Source organism: Anabrus simplex, chromosome 2 (genome assembly GCF_040414725.1).
Source record: "Anabrus simplex isolate iqAnaSimp1 chromosome 2, ASM4041472v1, whole genome shotgun sequence".
Classification (NCBI taxonomy): domain Eukaryota; kingdom Metazoa; phylum Arthropoda; class Insecta; order Orthoptera; family Tettigoniidae; genus Anabrus; species Anabrus simplex.
In genome coordinates this window covers 1023953404-1023973942 of record NC_090266.1, presented here as the reverse complement: position 1 = coordinate 1023973942, position 20539 = coordinate 1023953404, and the positions used below count along the sequence as shown (strand labels likewise).

The following is a 20539-nucleotide window of genomic DNA, read 5'->3' as shown; positions in this document are numbered from 1 at the left end:
ATTAAATATGCATGAAATATTAGTAGCGTCTAAGAAAATTGAAATTATCACATCCAAAATATTGGAATTTAGGAAAAGCTACTTATATATTCATAATCAGCATCACACATTTAAGCAATAAACGCACAAAAATAAGATAAACAAAAACTTCGTCAAACGTTAATTAACTGATAATTCGCACACACGCTGAATTTGAAGGCACTTGTAAAGTATTTACCCTGCCCGATGAAGCGTATCTGAATTTTAGGAAGCTTTGCTGCATGATCAAGCGAATAACCGAAAGGAACGCGTGTGAGGGAATGCGACCTTGGCGGACGAGCTTCAACATGCTTCCTCCAGCAGCTACCGCTTTGCACATGTGCACTCTTCCGGCTCAATGCCGAGCTATTAGTTTTGTGTTTTCTAAATATTATAAATTGATACGTAGGACCTCCCACAAAACAGGCTCCGATATTTCCATTGAATCAACTTTTCACAACCACCCTTACATTTTCTTAATTTATTATTTTCTAGTGGATTAACGTCGCACAATGTTACGTTTATGCAATGGATTGGTGTGTGTCACTCGTATACTAATTCGTAACGGTTTCGTAAATAACGGATTTCACGTGCAGCCAACTGCGAACAGTCAAAGGGATAGCAAACGACAATTGAATTGGAAGCAGGCTGGGAACAGTGAGGTATCCGTGGAGACTACAAGAAAGAATAAGTGTGATTTTTAACAAAATTTGTGTATTCCTTCTACTTGAAACACAACCAAAACTGAACTCAGTAGCTTACAAATGTCAAAACTAAGGTACAACAAGATTTAAATGGAAATTACGTCATTGCGACGGATGAACTTGGAGAAAAAAGGGGTAGTTACAATAAGATTTTATGTACAGAGTTCAAGACCACTTATAAACGGTTTTTACAATAAAAATAACAAAATATCTTATGAATTTACCAGTCTTAGCCTAGAAAAAAGGGAAAGACAGTTTCAGAAGAATTAAGTAAGTCTGAAACAGGGAAGGTCGAAAAAGGAAGGGCCTAGATGTAAAACCTGACAAATTTTGGTAGCACATGCAACGATGTGGGCTGGAAAAGTACAGAGTTGTGTTAGTTGAGAATAGGTACCATGCGACAGCCATTCCAGTCGTTAGGGGATCAGTCCGTCTGGGCACTGCCGTGACTTGCGCGGGCCTTGCCGGTTGCGGAGCCATGCGTTAAGTGCCACTAGGGTCCGCCGCACAGCACCACCTCCTTGTGATCCCTCGTACCCAGTCTCCGATCCCGGAAAATGAGGCCAAGCCCGCCTGAGCGGGATTCTCCTGGAGGGGGGGAGGGGGTCATAACGCCGGGCCTCCTTCCTCTCTGCGCGCGCCATAGCCCGGTAGACAGGACAACTGCTATGGGAGGCCAGGTAGCCCCCCGCGCGGTTAGCACACACCGGCGCCTCTTTAAGTGCTGTACAGGCCGTGTAGTGGAGATCACCCCCACAACGGTTGCACCTCACTAAGAGCCCACATCTCTCCTGCAGGTGGCCCCACCTCAGACAGCGGAGACACTGTAAGAGCTGTTGAGGGGGACGTTTGGATCTCACCTGACTGCCGTTACCCGCTGAAGTCCTCTCCTGATTGGCTCCTCGGTCGACTGCTGTCCTGGGTTGCGGCTGGTCGGTCCGGTCCTGGTGGGCTTGCGTTTTTTCTTTCTCCTGGTCCGGCGGCGGCGTCTTCTTCGCGGGGGTCTCTTCCCGGCAGGGGAGGAGGCCTCGTCGTCCTCATGGCCCTCCTCCCGTCCTGGTGGCCCCGGGGTAGCTGGTGGTCACGCTTTGTCGCCATCTTCTCTCTCCTCCTGGCTGGCGGCGATGGCATCGGTCGGTGCTGACACCCGTCTGCGTTCCCGGTCCTGTGGGCCGCACGTCGATGTCTGCAGTTTGACATATACGCTAGCAGGCTGGGCCTGGGTAGTAGCCTCCGAACGCCAGGGGGCGTCCTCCTCGACTGCCGTGCTGCTGTCCGCCGTCTGGAGCGCCCTCCTGGTTTGCGCCCGAATGATAGGCCCTTCCTGGTAGGCCTTGGTCTGCTTCCACTTCGAGAAGGTGGTACATGGAAGAGCAGCCTGCGTCCACTTCGCAGAGCCGAGCCGCTCGGCCTGAGTCGTGCAGTTGTGGCGCCGGAGGGTGGCATGCTCCACCTCCGTGGTGGCGTCGCTGGTCTCCGGGTGGTTGGCTTGGACTAGCTAGGTATTAACCGCCCTGTGCCTTAGCCTCCTCGGCGTCTGGGTGATGGCCTCCCTGGTCTCCATCTCGACCCTCTTCCCGAGGGCGCCGGCGTTTATCCCTGGCACGCCGTCCCTCCCTGGTATGCGGATGACCTAGAACAGAGTGGAGAGCTCTTTCTCTGCGTCGCGCATCCGCTCCTGGTCGTGATGCCTGATGACGAGGCCTCCTGGTAGGAAGCTCTCGGCGTACATGGTCGACGAGAAGATCCTGCCTCCGTGGCGAGGGCGCCGCATTCTGTCCAGGACTATGCCCCTTTCAGAAGATAGAGGGCGCCCTGGCCTGTAGTATACGAGCAGCGCCTCGTACTCCGGGTCCGTGTAGCCGTCGGAGAAGGAGAAGCCGTTAGGGGGGTCGCACCCGTCCCTGTACGGCTCCGTCTCCACCTCGATCTCCGGCGCTTCCTGCTGCAGTTCCGGCTCGGGTGCGGCGTCTCCGGCTGCGTGTTGCTATCCGGCGCCGGTGGCACATGGCTGAAGAGGTTTCGGAGCATGAGCCCGAACTTCCTCGCACATTCTTCGGGCGTGGTCCCTTCCATTTGGTTGCCCTCGTCGTCGTCCGCCGCAGTCCACCTGAAATAAATCTCCTGAAAGAGAAAGGGAGCACTGAAAATTGCTACAGCGCAGACAAAGCTCTTTCAAAAGTGTGCCAACAAGTACAGCTGCCTGGCTAGTACTGGGATAGTACAGGTCGCCTGGCGAGGAGAGAGAGAGAGCGAGTGAGAGGAACACGTCCTTCCACTACGACAGTCAAGCACGTCCTCATGAAGACCGAGCGGTCGGGGTGAAGAATTTATAGGGCGAAGGAAGGTTCTCGAAGCATAATAAACTTCCAGAAACAACACACACAGTGACTTGGCGAGTGACGTAAGCCACGAGCAATAGCAAATACAGTAGCATGTAGCAGCATGTTGAGTTAGTGAGGCGATGTGCGGAGCAACAGCCGGCCGTGCACAGTCAAATAGGAAAGTGCTCGTTACAACAAGCACATTGAAGGTTTTCGGCGACGCAAGGACGGGAAGGAAGCGGTCGTGACCTTAATTAAGGTGCAATTCTGTATAGTTAAATATATCAATAATTCCCTACTTTGGTTTGAGAAACCTCTGTATTCCTAAGGTTTACCTTTAATCTAAAAAGGGAAATTTCATCGCAAGATACTGAACAACGGAAGTTAACTTTGTTATATTAAATGTGATTTATACTATTAATTTAATTCACTTTGTCTGGTTTGACATTGGAAAAAGCAAGGAAAACTATCTACAAGGCTGCCGACGGTGTAATTCTAACCCGGGATGGTGACCTAGATGTTAGGCCTGTTTAAACAACAAACGTCATCATCATCATCATCATCATCAGCAGCAGCAGCAGCAACAGCAGCTTCAGCAGCAGCAGCTTCAGCATCATCAATTTAAACCCACTATTTCCCGAATGCAAGCTCACAGCTACGCGACTCTAATTGCACGGCCAACTCGCTCGGTCAAAATAAATTATTGACGTCCTACGGTCTAACGGTATCGAGCCTGTCTGTTACCAGGACACCTAGGGTTCGATTTCCGGCCAGGACAGGGATTTTTACCTGTATCTGATGGCTGGATCTAGGTCCACTCAGCCTGCGTGTAAACACATATAATTTTCAGTTATAATAAAGTATTACTTTCCTGTTTTCTTATAGATAAAATAAATTAGTCAGTTTCACATTTTATATGTTGGTATTCATTAGGTTGACTAAACTTTTAAAATGTTAATGATTTATAATAGTAATTTTAATATTGGATTTTACACCTTAAATTAGCTTGTTATTATACAGTAATTATGCTATTTGACGTAGGGTTATTCCATAAACACTGGAAGGCAAATGCGGTACATTCACAGAAAAGGTTAAGACACTGGCTTTCAAAGTTTACATATTCGATCAGTTGTCTTCCTTTCTACCCCTTTCTGCAATATAGCATAACTAAACGCCTCCGCTGTGAATATGTTCAAGGACTGTACTGCAGGTAGAAGCCTTCCCTTCCTAGTGTCTTATGTGGATGTTCGATGGTGTTTTTGAGAGTCGTTTGTTCTAGGTGATGCTCCTGGGGGACTCCGGCACGGGAAAGACGTGTTTGCTCATACGATTCCGGGACGGACTCTTCTTATCTGGAACCTACATCTCTACAGTTGGAATCGATTTTCGGGTATGCGGACACATACCCTTTTCCCATGTAAAATCACTTAACTAATCTTATTTTTATAGTTGAAGCAGCAATTATGTATCGCTGAATGCATGAATACATGAATTTCGTACTTTGGTTTTGGGAAAGGTCTCTTTTCCTCAGGTTTTTCTATAATTAAGAATGGAATTTCATCACAAGATACTGAACAACGAATATTAACTTTGTTATATATTTTTTAATTGTACATCTAGTTTAATTTTCTTTGTTTTAATAAACTACAAACACATTTAGGTTCATGAGGAATGGTCTCGCCCTAAGGTCTAAGGGTATCGAGCCTGCCACTTACAAGGAGGCCGAGTATTCGATTCCCGTTCCGGTCAGGGATTTTTACCTGTATCCGATTGCTCGCCCGAGGGCCATTCAGGCTACGTAAGAGCAATTGTGGAGCTATCTGACGGTGGAACAGCGGCCTCTATCGAGAATACCAAGAAAAATGGTGAAAACATTAGTCGCACTGAGCACATGTCATCTCGTAGTCTACAGACCTTCAGATTTTGCAGTGGTCGAGGCTCAGTAGGTTGTAAAATCCTCGTATTTGTTTGCTTGACTCTTATTTCAGGAGTAACGTATTCCGCTCATATACAATACCAACAACAACTATTACTACTACTACCACTACTACTACTGCTACTATTAGCAATAATAATATCAGGAGAAAGAAAAAAGGGAATCTGGTGCACGGGCCTTTGCGCAAGATGGCCACCGTACGCATAATTCCCTCTACACCTACTCAAACTGGTATATGATAATTTCAAATTGTCCTCACGATCTCCCGACATGTTACCCAGGACAAGTACCCGAGTATGGAATTTTAATTTTTTATTTTTCCTATCCAACATTCTCTAAATAGGAAGACTGGGTTCGGTTCCCGGCTTGGTTGCGGATTTTAACTACTTCTGTTTTAAATTCTCTGACTCGGTGAGTGTGGTGCTGGGGCTATACATTGCTCTTAAAGGGTAGCTGGTACAGGGTTAATGGGTAAAATGGCTGCAAATCATTGATCTCATCCTCAGCAGTTTCAACTTGTAACCTAGGACTTCTAGCTGAGTTTACATGACTTATATTAATTAATTTTTATGTATGTATTTATTTTACTTATATTAGTTAACCTGTATAACCTTCTCTGAATAGAGAAACGGGGTTTCGGTTACGGACTTTAACCGCTTCTGATGCGGAGCTGGTGTTGGGACTAAAGGGCCAGATGGCCGCTATACATTGTCTCAAGAGGATAGCTGGTACAGGGCTATTGGTAAGATGGTTGCTATACATTAGTCTCATCCTCAGGCTGTTACAGCTTGTTACCTAGGAACTCTAGCTGAATTTATATTATTTATTTGTATTTATTATGTATACTTTATATCGAGTTCTTGAAGTTCTACCAAACGTCTTGGTTGAGACCCTACATCGATCTCAATAATTATTTAAGAACATTGTCTACAAACGATTTCTCTAAAGACTAATACTAATTATCTATCATACGTGATGAGTACCAGCATTTGCCTAGAGTACAGACAGACTGATATTAGAATTTTAGAGGCATTAATATTCAGGTCATTTGTCCTAGGTTGAGATCAGTAAAGGGATATGAGAGTGCACAAGGTAAAGTGAGCGGTAAAATACACTGACTGACAGAGCAAATGCAACACCAAGGAGGAGTGGTTCGAAAGGGATGAAAGTTGGGGAAAAAAACAGAGTCGGCACGGAAGAATAATTGATGTTTATTTCAAACCGATATGCAGGTTACACAATGCGCACGGCATCGACTCAGTAGGATGTAGGACCACCGCGAGCGGCGATGCACGCAGAAACACGTCGAGGTACAGAGTCAATAAGAGTGCGGATGGTGTCCTGAGGGATGGTTCTCCATTCTCTGTCAACCATTTGCCACAGTTGGTCGTCCGTACGAGGCTGGGGCAGAGTTTGCAAACGGCGTCCAATGAGATCCCACACGTGTTCGATTGGTGAGAGATCCGGAGAGTACGCTGGCCACGGAAGCATCTGTACACCTCGTAGAGCCTGTTGGGAGATGCGAGCAGTGTGTGGGCGGGCATTATCCTGCTGAAACAGAGCATTGGGCAGTCCCTGAAGGTACGGGAGTGCCACCGGCCGCAGCACATGCTGCACGTAGCGGTGGGCATTTAACGTGCCTTGAATACGCACTAGAGGTGACGTGGAATCATACGCAATAGCGCCCCAAACCATGATGCCGCGTTGTCTAGCGGTAGGGCGCTCCACAGTTACTGCCGGATTTGACCTTTCTCCACGCCGACGCCACACTCGTCTGCGGTGACTATCACTGACAGAACAGAAGCGTGACTCATCGGAGAACACGACGTTCCGCCATTCCCTCATCCAAGTCGCTCTAGCCCGGCACCATGCCAGGCGTGCACGTCTATGCTGTGGAGTCAATGGTAGTCTTCTGAGTGGACGCCGGGAGTGCAGGCCTCCTTCAACCAATCGACGGGAAATTGTTCTGGTCGATATTGGAACAGCCAGGGTGTCTTGCACATGCTGAAGAATGGCGGTTGACGTGGCGTGCGGGGCTGCCACCGCTTGGCGGCGGATGCGCCGATCCTCGCGTGCTGACGTCACTCGGGCTGCGCCTGGACCCCTCGCACGTGCCACATGTCCCTTCGCCAACCATCTTCGCCACAGGCGCTGCACCGTGGACACATCCCTATGGGTATCGGCTGCGATTTGACGAAGCGACCAACCTGCCCTTCTCAGCCCGATCACCATACCCCTCATAAAGTCGTCTGTCTGCTGGAAATGCCTCCGTTGACGGCGGCCTGGCATTCTTAGCTATACGCGTGTCCTGTGGCACACGACAACACGTTCTACAATGACTGTCGGCTGAGAAATCACGGTACGAAGTGGGCCATTCGCCAACGCCGTGTCCCATTTATCGTTCGCTACGTGCGCAGCACAGCGGCGCATTTCACATCATGAGCATACCTCAGTGACGTCAGTCTACCCTGCAATTGGCATAAAGTTCTGACCATTCCTTCTTGGTGTTGCATTTGCTCTGTCAGTCAGTGTATAAAGGTAAAAACTCTCTAAGCTTCAGACGCTTCAATATACGTAGAAGAGAACAAGAGTAGACCAATAGAGTTCATGCCAGAGTTTCTGGTTAGCCGAGGAAGTGAAGAACCTGCAGGAAGTGAGCTTCACTGATAAGGATATTCAGAAGCGGAACCCTCTTAACTTCAATCATTTAACATTTTCAAGAAAAATTGAAACTAAAGGGAGGAATGACGTAGACTGAGGGGGAGGAAATACACCGAACGCGTAAGCAAACGTTAAAGAACACGTAAGAAGACGAAAATAGTCGAATTGTTGCAATCCTCACTTAGCCAAAACGAGATGATATTAGTAATAATAATTGTAATAATGGAGATGAGTTACCAAAATCTCCTGTACGGGATTGCCAGCTGAAAGAACATGTTTGTGCCAATGGTTGAATTTTAAAGACAGATGGAGGAAGATCTTACAAGATAATAATTGAATTCTAAAAAGATATGTTCAGCACTTAATAAATGCGAAAATATTCACACTCTAAACTCCGAAAAAATCGCATTGATTAAGGTTTGGAACACCTCATTTAAACATCAAATCTTTTTGCATTTGTTCACAACATCACCCATTCATTATCACAGCCAAGTTCACGCAACGTAAACAATTTTGTACATATATACGCATGAAATAAAAGCGATTTGATAAAATAGGAAGATGTTCGTGAAGAACGAATCTTGCTATTCTGTTATGAAGAAACTATTCTTTTCCATGTATGTTTATGGTGTTTTCATAAATTTGTATCTTGTGTTCGACAAACTGAAAAACTTGAAGGTTATATTAACTAAGTCGATACTGAAAAGAATGGCTTCCATCTTCAAAAAATAAAGAAACGAAATATGTGTTGAAACAGGTTGAAGGACTTACCCATTTTACACAACGTCTTGACAAATAATCGAGTGCGGACCGTTTTCTAAAAATGTCCCTTCTACGGCAACGAAAGGAATGTGGAAATATTTGTAGAAGCCCCTAATTAGTAGCAATAGAGTGGCATTCGTTTATGATCCGTGTCTTCGTTTCCTTTCGGTAACCCTCAGAGTCTCCTTGTCTCTAGACAACACAGACACATCACTATACGACAAAATATCCTTAATGTAAGAGCATCTTTCTGATGCCGCAAACCGGTTGGACGTCATCTAACATGATGTTACAATACTCTACTCCTACAATGGCGTCTACAGAAAACCTCCTGGTCAGGGTTGTGTACGTTTCCGATTTTTAACCCGTTGGACGAATTTCTCCAATATGTATTCGTCTGCAAGCAACTCATCAAATTTCTTGGCATCGTGATATTTTTTCTACAGTTATTGTAACGTCGCACTAACTCACTGAAGGTTTTCGGTGACGCAAGGATGGAAAAAGGCAAGGATTGGGAAGGTAGTGGTCGTGGCCTCAATTAAGGTGCAGCCTCAGCATTTGCCCAGTATGAAAATGGAAAACCAGGCATCATTATAAGGGATGTCACTAGTGATGAGTTGTACGCACTGGCGCAAGGGCTCTTGCGTATACATGGGCTCCTGTGGGACTAACCCGGGGACAGCTGCATTAGGGCTTCAGGGGCATGATAGCCGATATATATTGGTAATATAAGTTTAAAGAGCTGGGCTAATGTGTATTAGGTGGTCTCATCCTTCTAACCGGCTGCCTTTCCCAAACTCAGTCCAGCACAGGGGCTAGTCGTGATACATGGGCTCATATGGCACTAACTCGGGGACAGCTGTGCTAGGGATCTTTGCGTATTGGGTTAATTCGGCAGCTTCATCCCCCTAACCGACTGCCCTTTCCAACATAAGTCCAGCGCAGGGGATAAGGATGATACATGGGTTCTTATGAAAGTAACTCGGTAGAGCTGCGCTAGGGCTCCCGAGGCAGATAACTGCTATACATTGGTTTTATGAGACTAAATTTAAGGAGCCGTGCTATGGGCTAAAATGTACTGGCTAATTCGGTGGCCTCATCCTCGTAACCGGCTGCCCTTCCAGTGGTTATGCATGGGCTCTTATGGTACTAACTCAGAGAGCTGTACTAGGGCTCTTCAGGTAAGCTACATAGCATACATGCAAGTGAATCTGGAACTGCTAACAGATATTGCTATGGTACACTTCATAAAATCATTTACAGGAGACAAGGCTGTGCGAGGCACGGAAGGTGCGAGATTCTCTTCTCAGCAGGTCAACTAACTCTACGAACAGGCTTATTAACCTTGAAAGAATTTGCTGAGGCATGAAATGCAAAGTTGATTGTTTGGTATTTAGCTCAGATCTCTGCATAGTCATCAGCCTAAAGGGCTGACGTAAGAATGACAGACAGAGGTGTCGTTAAAATCATAGCAGCACACATCAAATCTATATTGACTTAGGCTGAATAGAAAGAGGTGACGTTGAAACATAGCAGCATATGTAGTCTATGTAGACTGATTTAGGCTGAGTAGCATAGGCGGCAAAGCGCTAGCCTTTTGAGTCTTGATAAACTGCATGGTCATCAGCCTTAAATGCTGATCTAAGAATGACAGACAGAGATGACGTTGAAACTTAGCAGCATATAAGTCTATGTACAGTAGACTAAGGCTGAGTAGCTCTGGTGGCAGAGTGCTAGTCTTTTGAGCCTTGAAAACTACACAGTCATCAACCCAAAGAGCCGATCTAAGAGTGACAGACAGAGGTGGCGTTAATAACACAGTAGCATAACAATTCTATATAGACTTATGCTGAGTACCTATGCGACAAAGCGCTAGCCTTTTCGGTCTTGAAAACTGCATGATCATCAGCCTGAAAGGCTATCTAAGAATGACAGACATTGGTGACATTGAAACTTAGGAGCATAACAAGTCTTTCAGTAAAGTGCAAAAGGCCACTAATGGGCTAAAGGTCACTAAAGTTCACTACAGGGCTAAAGGGCACTAAAGGACTAAAGCTCTAAATGGCTAAAAGGATGTAAAGGGCTAAAGTGCGCTAAAAGTCTAAAGACCACTAAAGGGATAAAGGACTAAAAGGCACTAAAGGGTATTTTATTCATGCTAGCTGAGATGGTAATTTACGGGAAAGTAAAAATTGCATTCTCGTATAATCGCGTTAGTAGCAGTTATATCGAAAATACTACACAATCGAAGATGAACATACAATTTCTAATCATTTTAGTCCTAACAAGTTTTTTCCTTACGGGCTCTAATAAGAGAGATAAACGCGCATTAAACTCCGGTATTCAAACAACTTATGTGTGATCTACCAATGCAGTATCAGGCTTTGAGACGTTGACTCCACGCCAAGTTCCATGACGCATCCTAACTCTCTATCTAACCTTACCCTGCATGGTGAAGTCACGCAAAGTTTCATCACTTATCCTAACTCCCTTTCTAACCTTAACCTGCATGGCGAAGTCACGCTAATTTCCTTGGCGTATCCTCTCTTTCTAACCTTACTATGCATGGTGTAGTCACGCTAAGTTCTATGACTTATCCTAACCTTCTTTCTAACCTTACCCTGCACGGCGAAGTCACGAACTTTCTTTCTAACCTTAATATGCATGGTGAAGTCACGCTAAGTTCCATGACGTATCCTAACTTTCTTTCTAACTTTACCCTGCATGGTGAAGTCATGCTAAGTTCCATGATGTATCCTCTCTTTCTAACCTTACGCTGCATGGTGTAGTCACGCTAAGTTCCATGACGTATCCTAACTTTCTTTCTAACCTTACCCTGCATAGTGAAATCACGCTAAGTTCCATGGCGTGTCCTAACTCTCTTTCTAAACTTACCCTGGATATTGTAGTCACGCTAAGTTCCATGACTTATCCAAACCCTCTCTCAAACCTTACCCTGCAGGGTGAAATCACGCTAAGTTCCATGACGTATCCTAACTTTCTTTCTAACCTTACCCTGCATGGTGAAGTCACGCTATGTTCCATGACGTATCCTAACTCTCTTTCTAACCTTACCCTGCATGGTGAAGTCACGCTAAGTTCCATGACTTATCCTAACTCGCTTTCTAACCTTACGCTGCATGGTGAATGCACGCTATATTCCATGACGTATCCTCTCTTTCTAATCTTACCCTGCATGGTAGTCACGCTAAGTTCCATGACGTATCCTAACTTTCTTTCTAACGTTACCCTGCATGGTGAAGTCACGCTAAGTTCCATGATGCATCCTCTCTTTATAACCTTAGCCTGCATGGTGTAGTCACGCTAAGTTCCATGACGTATCCTAACTTTCTTTGTAACCTTACCCTACATGATGAAGTCACGCTAATTTTCATGACGTATCCTAACTCTCTTTCTAACCTTACCCTGCATAGTGAAGTCACGCTAAGTTCCATGACGTACCCTGACTCTCTTTCTAAACTTACCCTAGATATTGTAGTCACGCTAAGTTCCATGACTTATCCTAACCCTCTATCAAACCTTACCCTGCATGGTGAAGTCACGCTAAGTTCCATGACGTATCCTAACTTTCTTTCTAACCTTACCCTGCATGGTGAAGTCACGTTAAGTTGCATGACTTATCCTACCGGTAACCCTCTTTCTAACCTTAACCTGCATGGTGAAGTCGTATGAAATAATGCTCTTTGACGAGGTGACCCTGTACTTAGGCCCATATTTTGAGAGTGGTATGTGGAAAATGTATATCATATACAAGTGTACCCATAGTTATTTAATATTCCGCTCGGATGAGGTCAAGTTCCACATCCATCGTTACTCGAGAGATGTTAAACCAGACATTTTTCACCGAGTGAGTTAGCCGTACGGTTAGAGTCACGTAGCCGTGAGCCTACACTCGGGAGGAGGTGGGTTCGAATCCCAGTGTCGGCAACCCTGAAGATGGTTTTCCATAGTTTCCCATTTTCACACCAGGAAAATGCTGGGGCTGTACTTTAAGTCCACCGCTACTACCTTCCCAATCCTAGGCCTTTCTATCCTTGAGTCGCCGAAAACTTTCGATATGTTAGGGTGACGCTGAACCACTAGAAAATCTCGACTTCGTACATGGCGCATCGGTGTATGGTGTGCTATTTGTAAGGAAAGAAACATAGGGCCATTTTTTCAAATAATACGTTTGATTTTGTTACTCATGTGAGTACCAATCCAGATCATAAACCGACAGTGATCTTGCATCTTTTCAATAGGACTCTGCCACTGTACACACTGTGAATAATTCCATGAGAGAAATTCACAATGTGTTTCCACAGAACAGAGTTGCTGGTGGGGTTTTGTGTTTCCCACGGTCCTCCGATCAATCCGCCAGCAATTATTATCTCTGGGGTAAAAAATGCTGTGTACAAGACGAATCCGCACACCACAGAAGAACTGAAAAATAACATTCGTCTCGAAATTACCTCAACGTGAATTACAGCGAGTGAATAATAATTATGTCCTAACGAGATGCCAACAATGTATGGAGAATGAAGGCGAGAAGTTTCAACTCATCCTTTTATAATTTCTTAAGTGATGAACGTCTTGAAATGGTTATATTACTGCTGTTTGCTTTACCTTCCTGTTACTGACCTCGACCTGTACGCGGCAAACGAGTGCGATCGTCTATAGCATAAACACCGCGCGTCGGAGTAAAGTATATCTGATCGCTCTGTATTATTCCCATAATGAAGCGGAATGTGAGAACGTTATGAATATTCATTTCCTCGACAGCGCTTGTATCGCCGAATGTGACTAGTAATGTTAATGTCCAATTTACAGTGCCGTTTGAAAAATTCGCATATGTGATTTAAAACTTACGGCCGAAGACTCCCAAAATGACGTTTTGTAATTTTTAGGTTTCTATGCGTGTCCATGTCTCCTGTTTTGTTTACTGATTTCAACGACGATAAGATGCGTCATGCTAACAGCAGTTTTACCCCAAAGTGGACAGCCAACGGTCAGAGGTTTGAAGGCCACGATGCCTATTACGCCATCTGGGTTGTTTCTTCGTATTTTGGTCTCATTGAAGAAGGCGACGACCACATCCTTCCCAGTCCTATCCCTTTCTCATCCTATCGTTGTCTAAAACCTGTGCGGCTTAGTTTGACGTAAAACAAATAGAAAAAAGGTTTAGCCACAGAGCCAGTTCGGTTACTCACATCAGTGCCAGCCTGTGCCCGATTTCTGTAGAGAGCAAGAAATAATTTATTTTCATCCATTAAGTAAGTATATAACGGCACGGACAGTAGCAGATATTCAGCAGTTCTATGTTTCTAAGGCCATTAACTTGGCGTTGTGAAAAATGGGTTTGGAGATCATAAAGTTATAGGACAAAAATACAGTGTTGAATTGTGTGGTGTGACGAGTGGATGTATGCCCTGGTAAATTTTTAGGGCATTAAACAGGAAGCGCTTTTGGGGAAAGTGGTGAGTTTTCGGACAGGCAAAATTTTAAAACTTCCGAATTCAGGCGAAACGTTGTACAAGATTGGTTTCAGGTATGAGGCCTATAACTTTGTATTAGAAAGACTCTGATTAAATATTGGTTGTAACCTAATGCTGCAAAGTGCTAAAAAGTAATGTGGAAATGAAGAACAACAGTAAGTATCTGCGGACAGGAAGTAACTCTAACGAAAAAGAACTTGTGTTCTATAGTACGGGGATTTAGGAAGATGATCACTAGTACAAGATACTGTATTATGAAGGGTTTAATATATTATCGTTCAGCATAGAGTTGGAAACAGAATTATCCCATGGTTGGATCAGGGCAATTCTAATCCAAAGTTCAGGGATTTGGCTCTTGGAAGTTCAAATCCAGTACAAGAAATGGTTCTTGGAAGTTCAAATCCAGTACAAGAAACAACAGAGAACTATATCGATTGGCACGTGCATAGTACGAAATAAAATGCTGACCTCGTTTATCAGGTCAGTTAGTTTTGTTATTCTTGTTAAATATAACGTAACCGACGAATACTAATTAATGCAGACGTGCATGGCATTAAAACGGCCCTGGACTGTTCAGCGGTTCTCCAGAAACAACCTCAACACGAATCCGTAGGTTCTAATTCAATGGTGTGTCTTAACAATAAATGATTCTATGTAATACGACCTCTTCTTCGTCCTCTTCTTTTCTTCGTCACGAGCTGACACTGTAATCTCAAAGGTGTAGATTTCTATCGTTGAATAAGTACTGCTGGCAAATGAACATCCTGAGAATGATATCCCTACGTGCATGATGTTGGATTTCAAGGGATATTATCTATTTTTAATTAGCATACATGTAGGCTAGGACGGCACTAAGTACTGAATGAGAAGATCAGTCAATAAATATTAAGAGAAATGATTCTCCCATGTATTGCATCCATCTGGTAAATACGAGGGTGAACCGAAAAGTGAGTTACTCTTCCAAATTATGGCCATTTATGACACCATCTACCCATAGGCAACACGGCTATGACGGCATACAATGTATGCTCACTTTTCCACATAGTCCGCAAGTGACTGTAAACATTTCTCGGAACGGTCAACCAAGTTTCCGATTCCAGATGCGTAGAAATCACCTCCAGCGCTATGTAACCACCTGGAGACAGCTGCTTCCATCTCTTCATCGTTTCGGAATCGTTGTCCACCGACATCCTTTTTCAGCTTACCGAACACATGATAATCACATGGCGCTAAGTCTGGACTGTATGGAGGTTGTTATCATACCTCCCACTTGAATCGCTGCAGCAGTTCGGACGTTTGGCGGGCCATGTGAGGTGTTGCGTTATCGTGCAACAAAATCACACCGGCGCTCTATATTCCCCGCCGCTTTCCTTTACTTGTCTTACGCAACCGGCTCAACGTTTGACAATACGAAGTCGAGCTGATTTTCATGCTTTTCGGCATAAATTCCAGGTGCCCCACACCCTCCATGTAAAAAAATACATTGTCGCCATTACCTTTCCTGCTGAAGATTGAACCTTGGCCTTCTTTCGTGGTGGTGGTGTGGTGTGCACCCATTCCATCTATGTTCTCTTTGTTTCGGGGGTGAAGTGGTGGACCCGCGTTTCATCCCCTGTGGTGATTCGCAGCGGAAACTTGTTGCCCTCCACAGAATACCGTTGCAAAAATGCCAGTGACGATTGGAAACGACCTCTGTGAACATCAGTGAGCAGACGTTGGATCCATCTTTGATACAGTTTACAAAATCCGAAGTGCTGTTGAATAATGGGGAACACACTGCCATACGAAATGTTCAGCATGCTGGCAATTTCCTGCAGTGTTATGCGCCGATTCTCTCTAATCATCCCATCCACACGGTCAACATCTGTAACGGTTCTGGACATTGCGGGCCTGCCTCCGCGATATTCGTCCGTGAGATCCGGCGTCAAACTGCTTACACCATTTTACAATACCTGGGCACGTAATTGCACGTTCACCACATACATCCGTGATTTCACGATAAATGTCCGTGCAATTGAGTTGTTTAGCCCATAGAAATCTGATCGTTGCACGCATCTCCTATTTGAAGTGAACATCCACAGTGATGCGCCATTGAGTGTAGCCCGCTCTGCACACACAACACCGACGCGATACCACACCAACCTTCCTATCGGACGTGTCAGCAGTTACTCTAGCTTGCTCCGCATTGGCAACGGTTACGACACACAGCGTGCTCTAGCGGCGAGCTAGTGTAACTTATTTTTTCGATTCGCCCTCATATATGTGGGTGGGCTATGACTTTTCAATCAATCAAAGGACGAAACAATTAAAGTTCAAATAATAGGATTGGCCAGCGGCGACCCTTAACAAATACGTCTTGAATAACGAAACATACGGCTATCTGAATACCGTATATTCCTCGCTAATGGAACCTTATAAAAAGAAAACAGATAACTTCCTACATTCATTTAACATCATATCAATTGTCAAATATCAAGTAGTATACACATTATTTTAGGCAAATCGGTATTGGCTTCATAATATGGCACATAATTTTTTTCTGATTCGCACAAAATTTCGTTAAATATCTTTTATTAAAAACCATTCCTCTGCATTCATATCACACCGAAGTGACGTTGTAGTGAGGGAAGGACCTCTGCTATCGTACTATAATATAGCGCTACCATAACAGTCGGGGTGGTAGCGTGTTTAGACAAAAGTACAAGTAACGATAAACAATCAGAAGTACGCAGAGGAATATGCAAAGATATATGGCGATACAATAGAGAGCTCAGCGTACAAGAATAATAATAATAATAATAATAATAATAATAATAATAATAATAATAATAATAATAATAAATGATGATGAGGAATAGTATAAATCAAGGAAAATCGCGCAGTAAGGAAGAAGCTAGGCCCAATAGAAGATCACCAAAATAACAATGCGAAATAGAATATATATTTAACAACCATAATTTAACAACAAGATAAATAATTGCAAGTAGAAGAAAAATCCAAAAGGTGTGCCACATTTACAAATAATTATCCAATGGTACATGAAAGGAAAGCCTGTTGAACAAATTGGAAGTGTACAATATACATCGAAACAGAACCCTGAAAGAGAAAAAGCATGAAAGGGAGGGGGAAGGGAAGTAGGATGAGTATTAGGACGGGGAAAGGATTTTCTTCACCGGGTATTGCTGAAGTTTAGTAATAACATAGATCTAGGATGACATCTGAAAATAATTTAGAATCGTCCGTAGCGCAGTGCGTGAATAGAAGCAGTCTAAGTTATGGGTTTTTAAAGGAAAGCATAACCACTCGACAGAAGAAAGTATTTACAGCAGGCAATAGCCCGAATGAAAGTATGAGTCCAAATGCAGATAAATATTATAAGTCTTGCTCACCAAGTCGCTGTAGATAGAGTCCAGATGAATTTGACATGATTACAATAAGCACTGTATTAGTGTGTGGTCCAACACTCCGCCACGAAGCCCGAATCAACGGTGGAAAGGCGGAGAGAGCAATATATAGTAGAAAGGAAGATTCCAGAAAAAGAACGCATGCTACAAGCCAGTGAGTTCTAGAAACATAATGTCACCTGGTTACACAGCGAACAGGCACAGCGAAGATGACGTAATCAGTCAAGTAGACGACAGGTGAGTGAGGTGCATGCTGCGGCGAGAAGGACGTAGAAGCGAGCAGCAGTAAACAAGGTAGGAATATGTAGAGTAGATTCGGCGATCGTAATAACGTATAATGATATATGCTCACAATGAAAAATAAGACGTAATTTAAAGCAGAATTGGCAATCACAGTGTAAACAAACGCGGTTCATGCTAAATTCCGAGACATCAGGAGTGGACATACACAAAATTATAAACACATCAACGTCGTCTCGACCCTATAACGCCAATGAAATGAAAACAACCAAAATCCACCACATGAAACATGTGTACACAGATCTCGGCTCCTTCTGAAATAATGAAAACCTACAACCTGTTTTCCAGTCATTGACCGACTCAGGGATGTAATGAATGAAGCAGATATAGGCTGTTAGTACGATGGGGTCGCCACTCCCAAAGTGATTTATTAATGAACGATAGATGCTATGAAATGAGAATGGAGAATGTTGCTGGAATGAAAGATGACAGGGAAAACCGGAGTACCCGGAGAAAAACCTGTCCCGCCTCCGCTTTGTCCAGCACAAATCTCACATGGAGTGACCGGGATTTGAACCACGGTATCCAGCGGTGAGAGGCCGACGCGCTGCCGTCTGAGCCACGGAGGCTCCTCGTTCTGAAATAAAGACATGAAATGCTTGCCACTAAACGAGCAATACAACTACGAAATACGCACTATCAGACACGCATTATTTTGAAGATTCCTTTCCGAATTTATTACCGGCTCGCTAAATATGGCTCCACACTAATGTAATCATTTAGGTGATCAATATTTCTCTGCTCAACTGTATAATTACTACTACGCTTTACAAAAAAATACCTTCAGCGAATCTCACGGCTGTCGTATCATAAACCTGTAAAACTATGTGTAGATATATGGGGCGGGCGATTTATTTACTGATTTCCTACTTGAATTTCATTTAAGACACAACTATATAATCCTTCGTTGGTCCTCTAGTATGATCATGTTTCCACTGATATCTTAGGAAGGCTCCTAATCTTATTCATGTGTATGCCCTTTGGCTTACAGGACGTAGATTTTACTATCATCTTATCCATATCATACGACGCTGTTACGTCATTTATCCTATTCATTATCGAAGATTCTCTCCTTCCATCAACTGCTTCATTGAACACAAATTACTATCTCAACATGTCGTTCTATAACTCCATCATAAGAAAGTAAACCTCATTACTATATAGCCTATATAAAACACTTTAAACTATTCTAACTTTAAAACCTGAATTTAACCTATATATTTAAATTTTATGAAGAAAATGCGTCTTATTTCTAAAATTATTTACTTACATACAAACTATCAAACTGAACCCAACGGCTTTTTAATCAAAAATAAAAACAGCCTCATTCGTATTTGGCTGTTATCTTTATTTGGCTTGATAAGTTTAATTATTAGAATTAACTGTGTTTGCATAATGTGCTGTTTTAAAACTTGTAATCTTGAAAACTGTAATGTTTAATTTGTAAACATTTATTTTCTATAGGAACAGGAAAATAAGCAGAGGGGCGGGCGGCTAAATATTGTTTGCCCAGGGCGCTAACTACTTGAAATCGGGGCCTGGTAGTGTGTCCCCCTTCTTTTCAATGTTTACATAGAACAGGCAGTAAAGGAAATCAAAGGGAAATTTGGAAAGGGAATCACAGTCCAAGGAGAGGAAATAAATTTAAACTCTGAGATTTGCCTGTGATGTTATTTTGTCTGAGACTGCAGAAAATCTGGAGAAATTGCTGAATAGTGTGGACGGAGTTTTGGGTAAGGAGTTGAAGATGAAAGTATATGCATCCAAAACAGAAATAATGGAGTTTAGTCAAACGGAGTCTGGTGATGCAGGTAATATTACAGTATATTCGGAAATTGATTAGGAAATAGATGAATATTGTTACTTGGGTAGTAACCAGTGAGGTGAAAAGAGTAACGTAACTAACGATGCCAGAAGTGAGGAGGACATAAAACGCACACTAGAACAAGCAAGGAAGGCCTTTCTTAACAAAATAAATTTGCTCACTTCGAACATTGACAGAGGAATTAGAAAGATGTTTTTAAAGACTTTCGTATGGAGCGTGGCATAGTATGGAATTGAAACATGGACGATAACTAGCTCAGAAAGAAAGAGAATAGAAGGTTTTGAAACTTGGTGTTACAGAAGAATGCTGAAGGTGAGATGAATAGTTCGAATCACGAATGAAGAGGTACTGAATCGAACTGTTGAAATGAGATCGATTTGGCTAAATTTGACTACAAGAAGAGATCATGAAATGAAATAGCGTATGGCTTTTAGTGCCGGGAGGTGTCCGAGGACTTCGGCTCGCCAGGTGCAGGTTTTTGATTTGACACCCGTAGGCGACCTGCGCGTCGTGATGAGAATGAAGTGATGATGAAGACGAAACGTAACCCAGTTCCCGTGCCAGGGGAATTAACCAATTATGGTTAAAATACCCGACCCTGCCGGGAATCGAACCCGGAATCACTGTCACCAAAGACCAGCACGCTAACCATTTAGCCATGGAGCCGGACAAGAAGGGATAGTATGATAGGGCATACATTAAGACACCCAGGATTTCTTCAGTTGGTTTTGAAGGAAGTGTAGGCGTAAGAACGGTAGGAGTAGATCAAGGTATAAATATGACAAGCAGATTAGAGCACTTGTAGGCTGCAGCAGTTATGTAGAAATGAAAAGTTAACAGAGGATAGGGTGGCACGCTGCATCAAACCAGTCTATGGACTGATGACAAACAAAAATACTGTGTCATAATACACAAACCTATAAATCACGGTAATTTATGGTATCTTGCCGAAGGTCACACCCTCGTTCTACGTATTAACGTTCAACGATCCCTAATTATTTAACTCAAATACATATATCATACACTCGGTATTTTTAAATTTTCTTAGAAGTTGCTTTGAGTCGCAGCGACACAGATAAGTCTTGTGACAACGATACACTCGATATTAGG

General features: G+C 43.6%; 1 protein-coding gene across 2 annotated transcripts in view; it reads left to right on the top strand.

The window, feature by feature from the left end:
* Positions 1 to 20539, top strand: part of LOC136864649 (ras-related protein Rab-37) — a 329300-nt gene that overhangs the window by 241321 nt on the left and 67440 nt on the right. For both annotated transcript variants that reach the window (XM_068226376.1, XM_067141920.2), the window contains one exon: positions 4326 to 4436. In XM_068226376.1, the coding sequence (XP_068082477.1) occupies positions 4326 to 4436 (111 nt within the window). The remainder of the gene's footprint in view (positions 1 to 4325; positions 4437 to 20539) is intronic.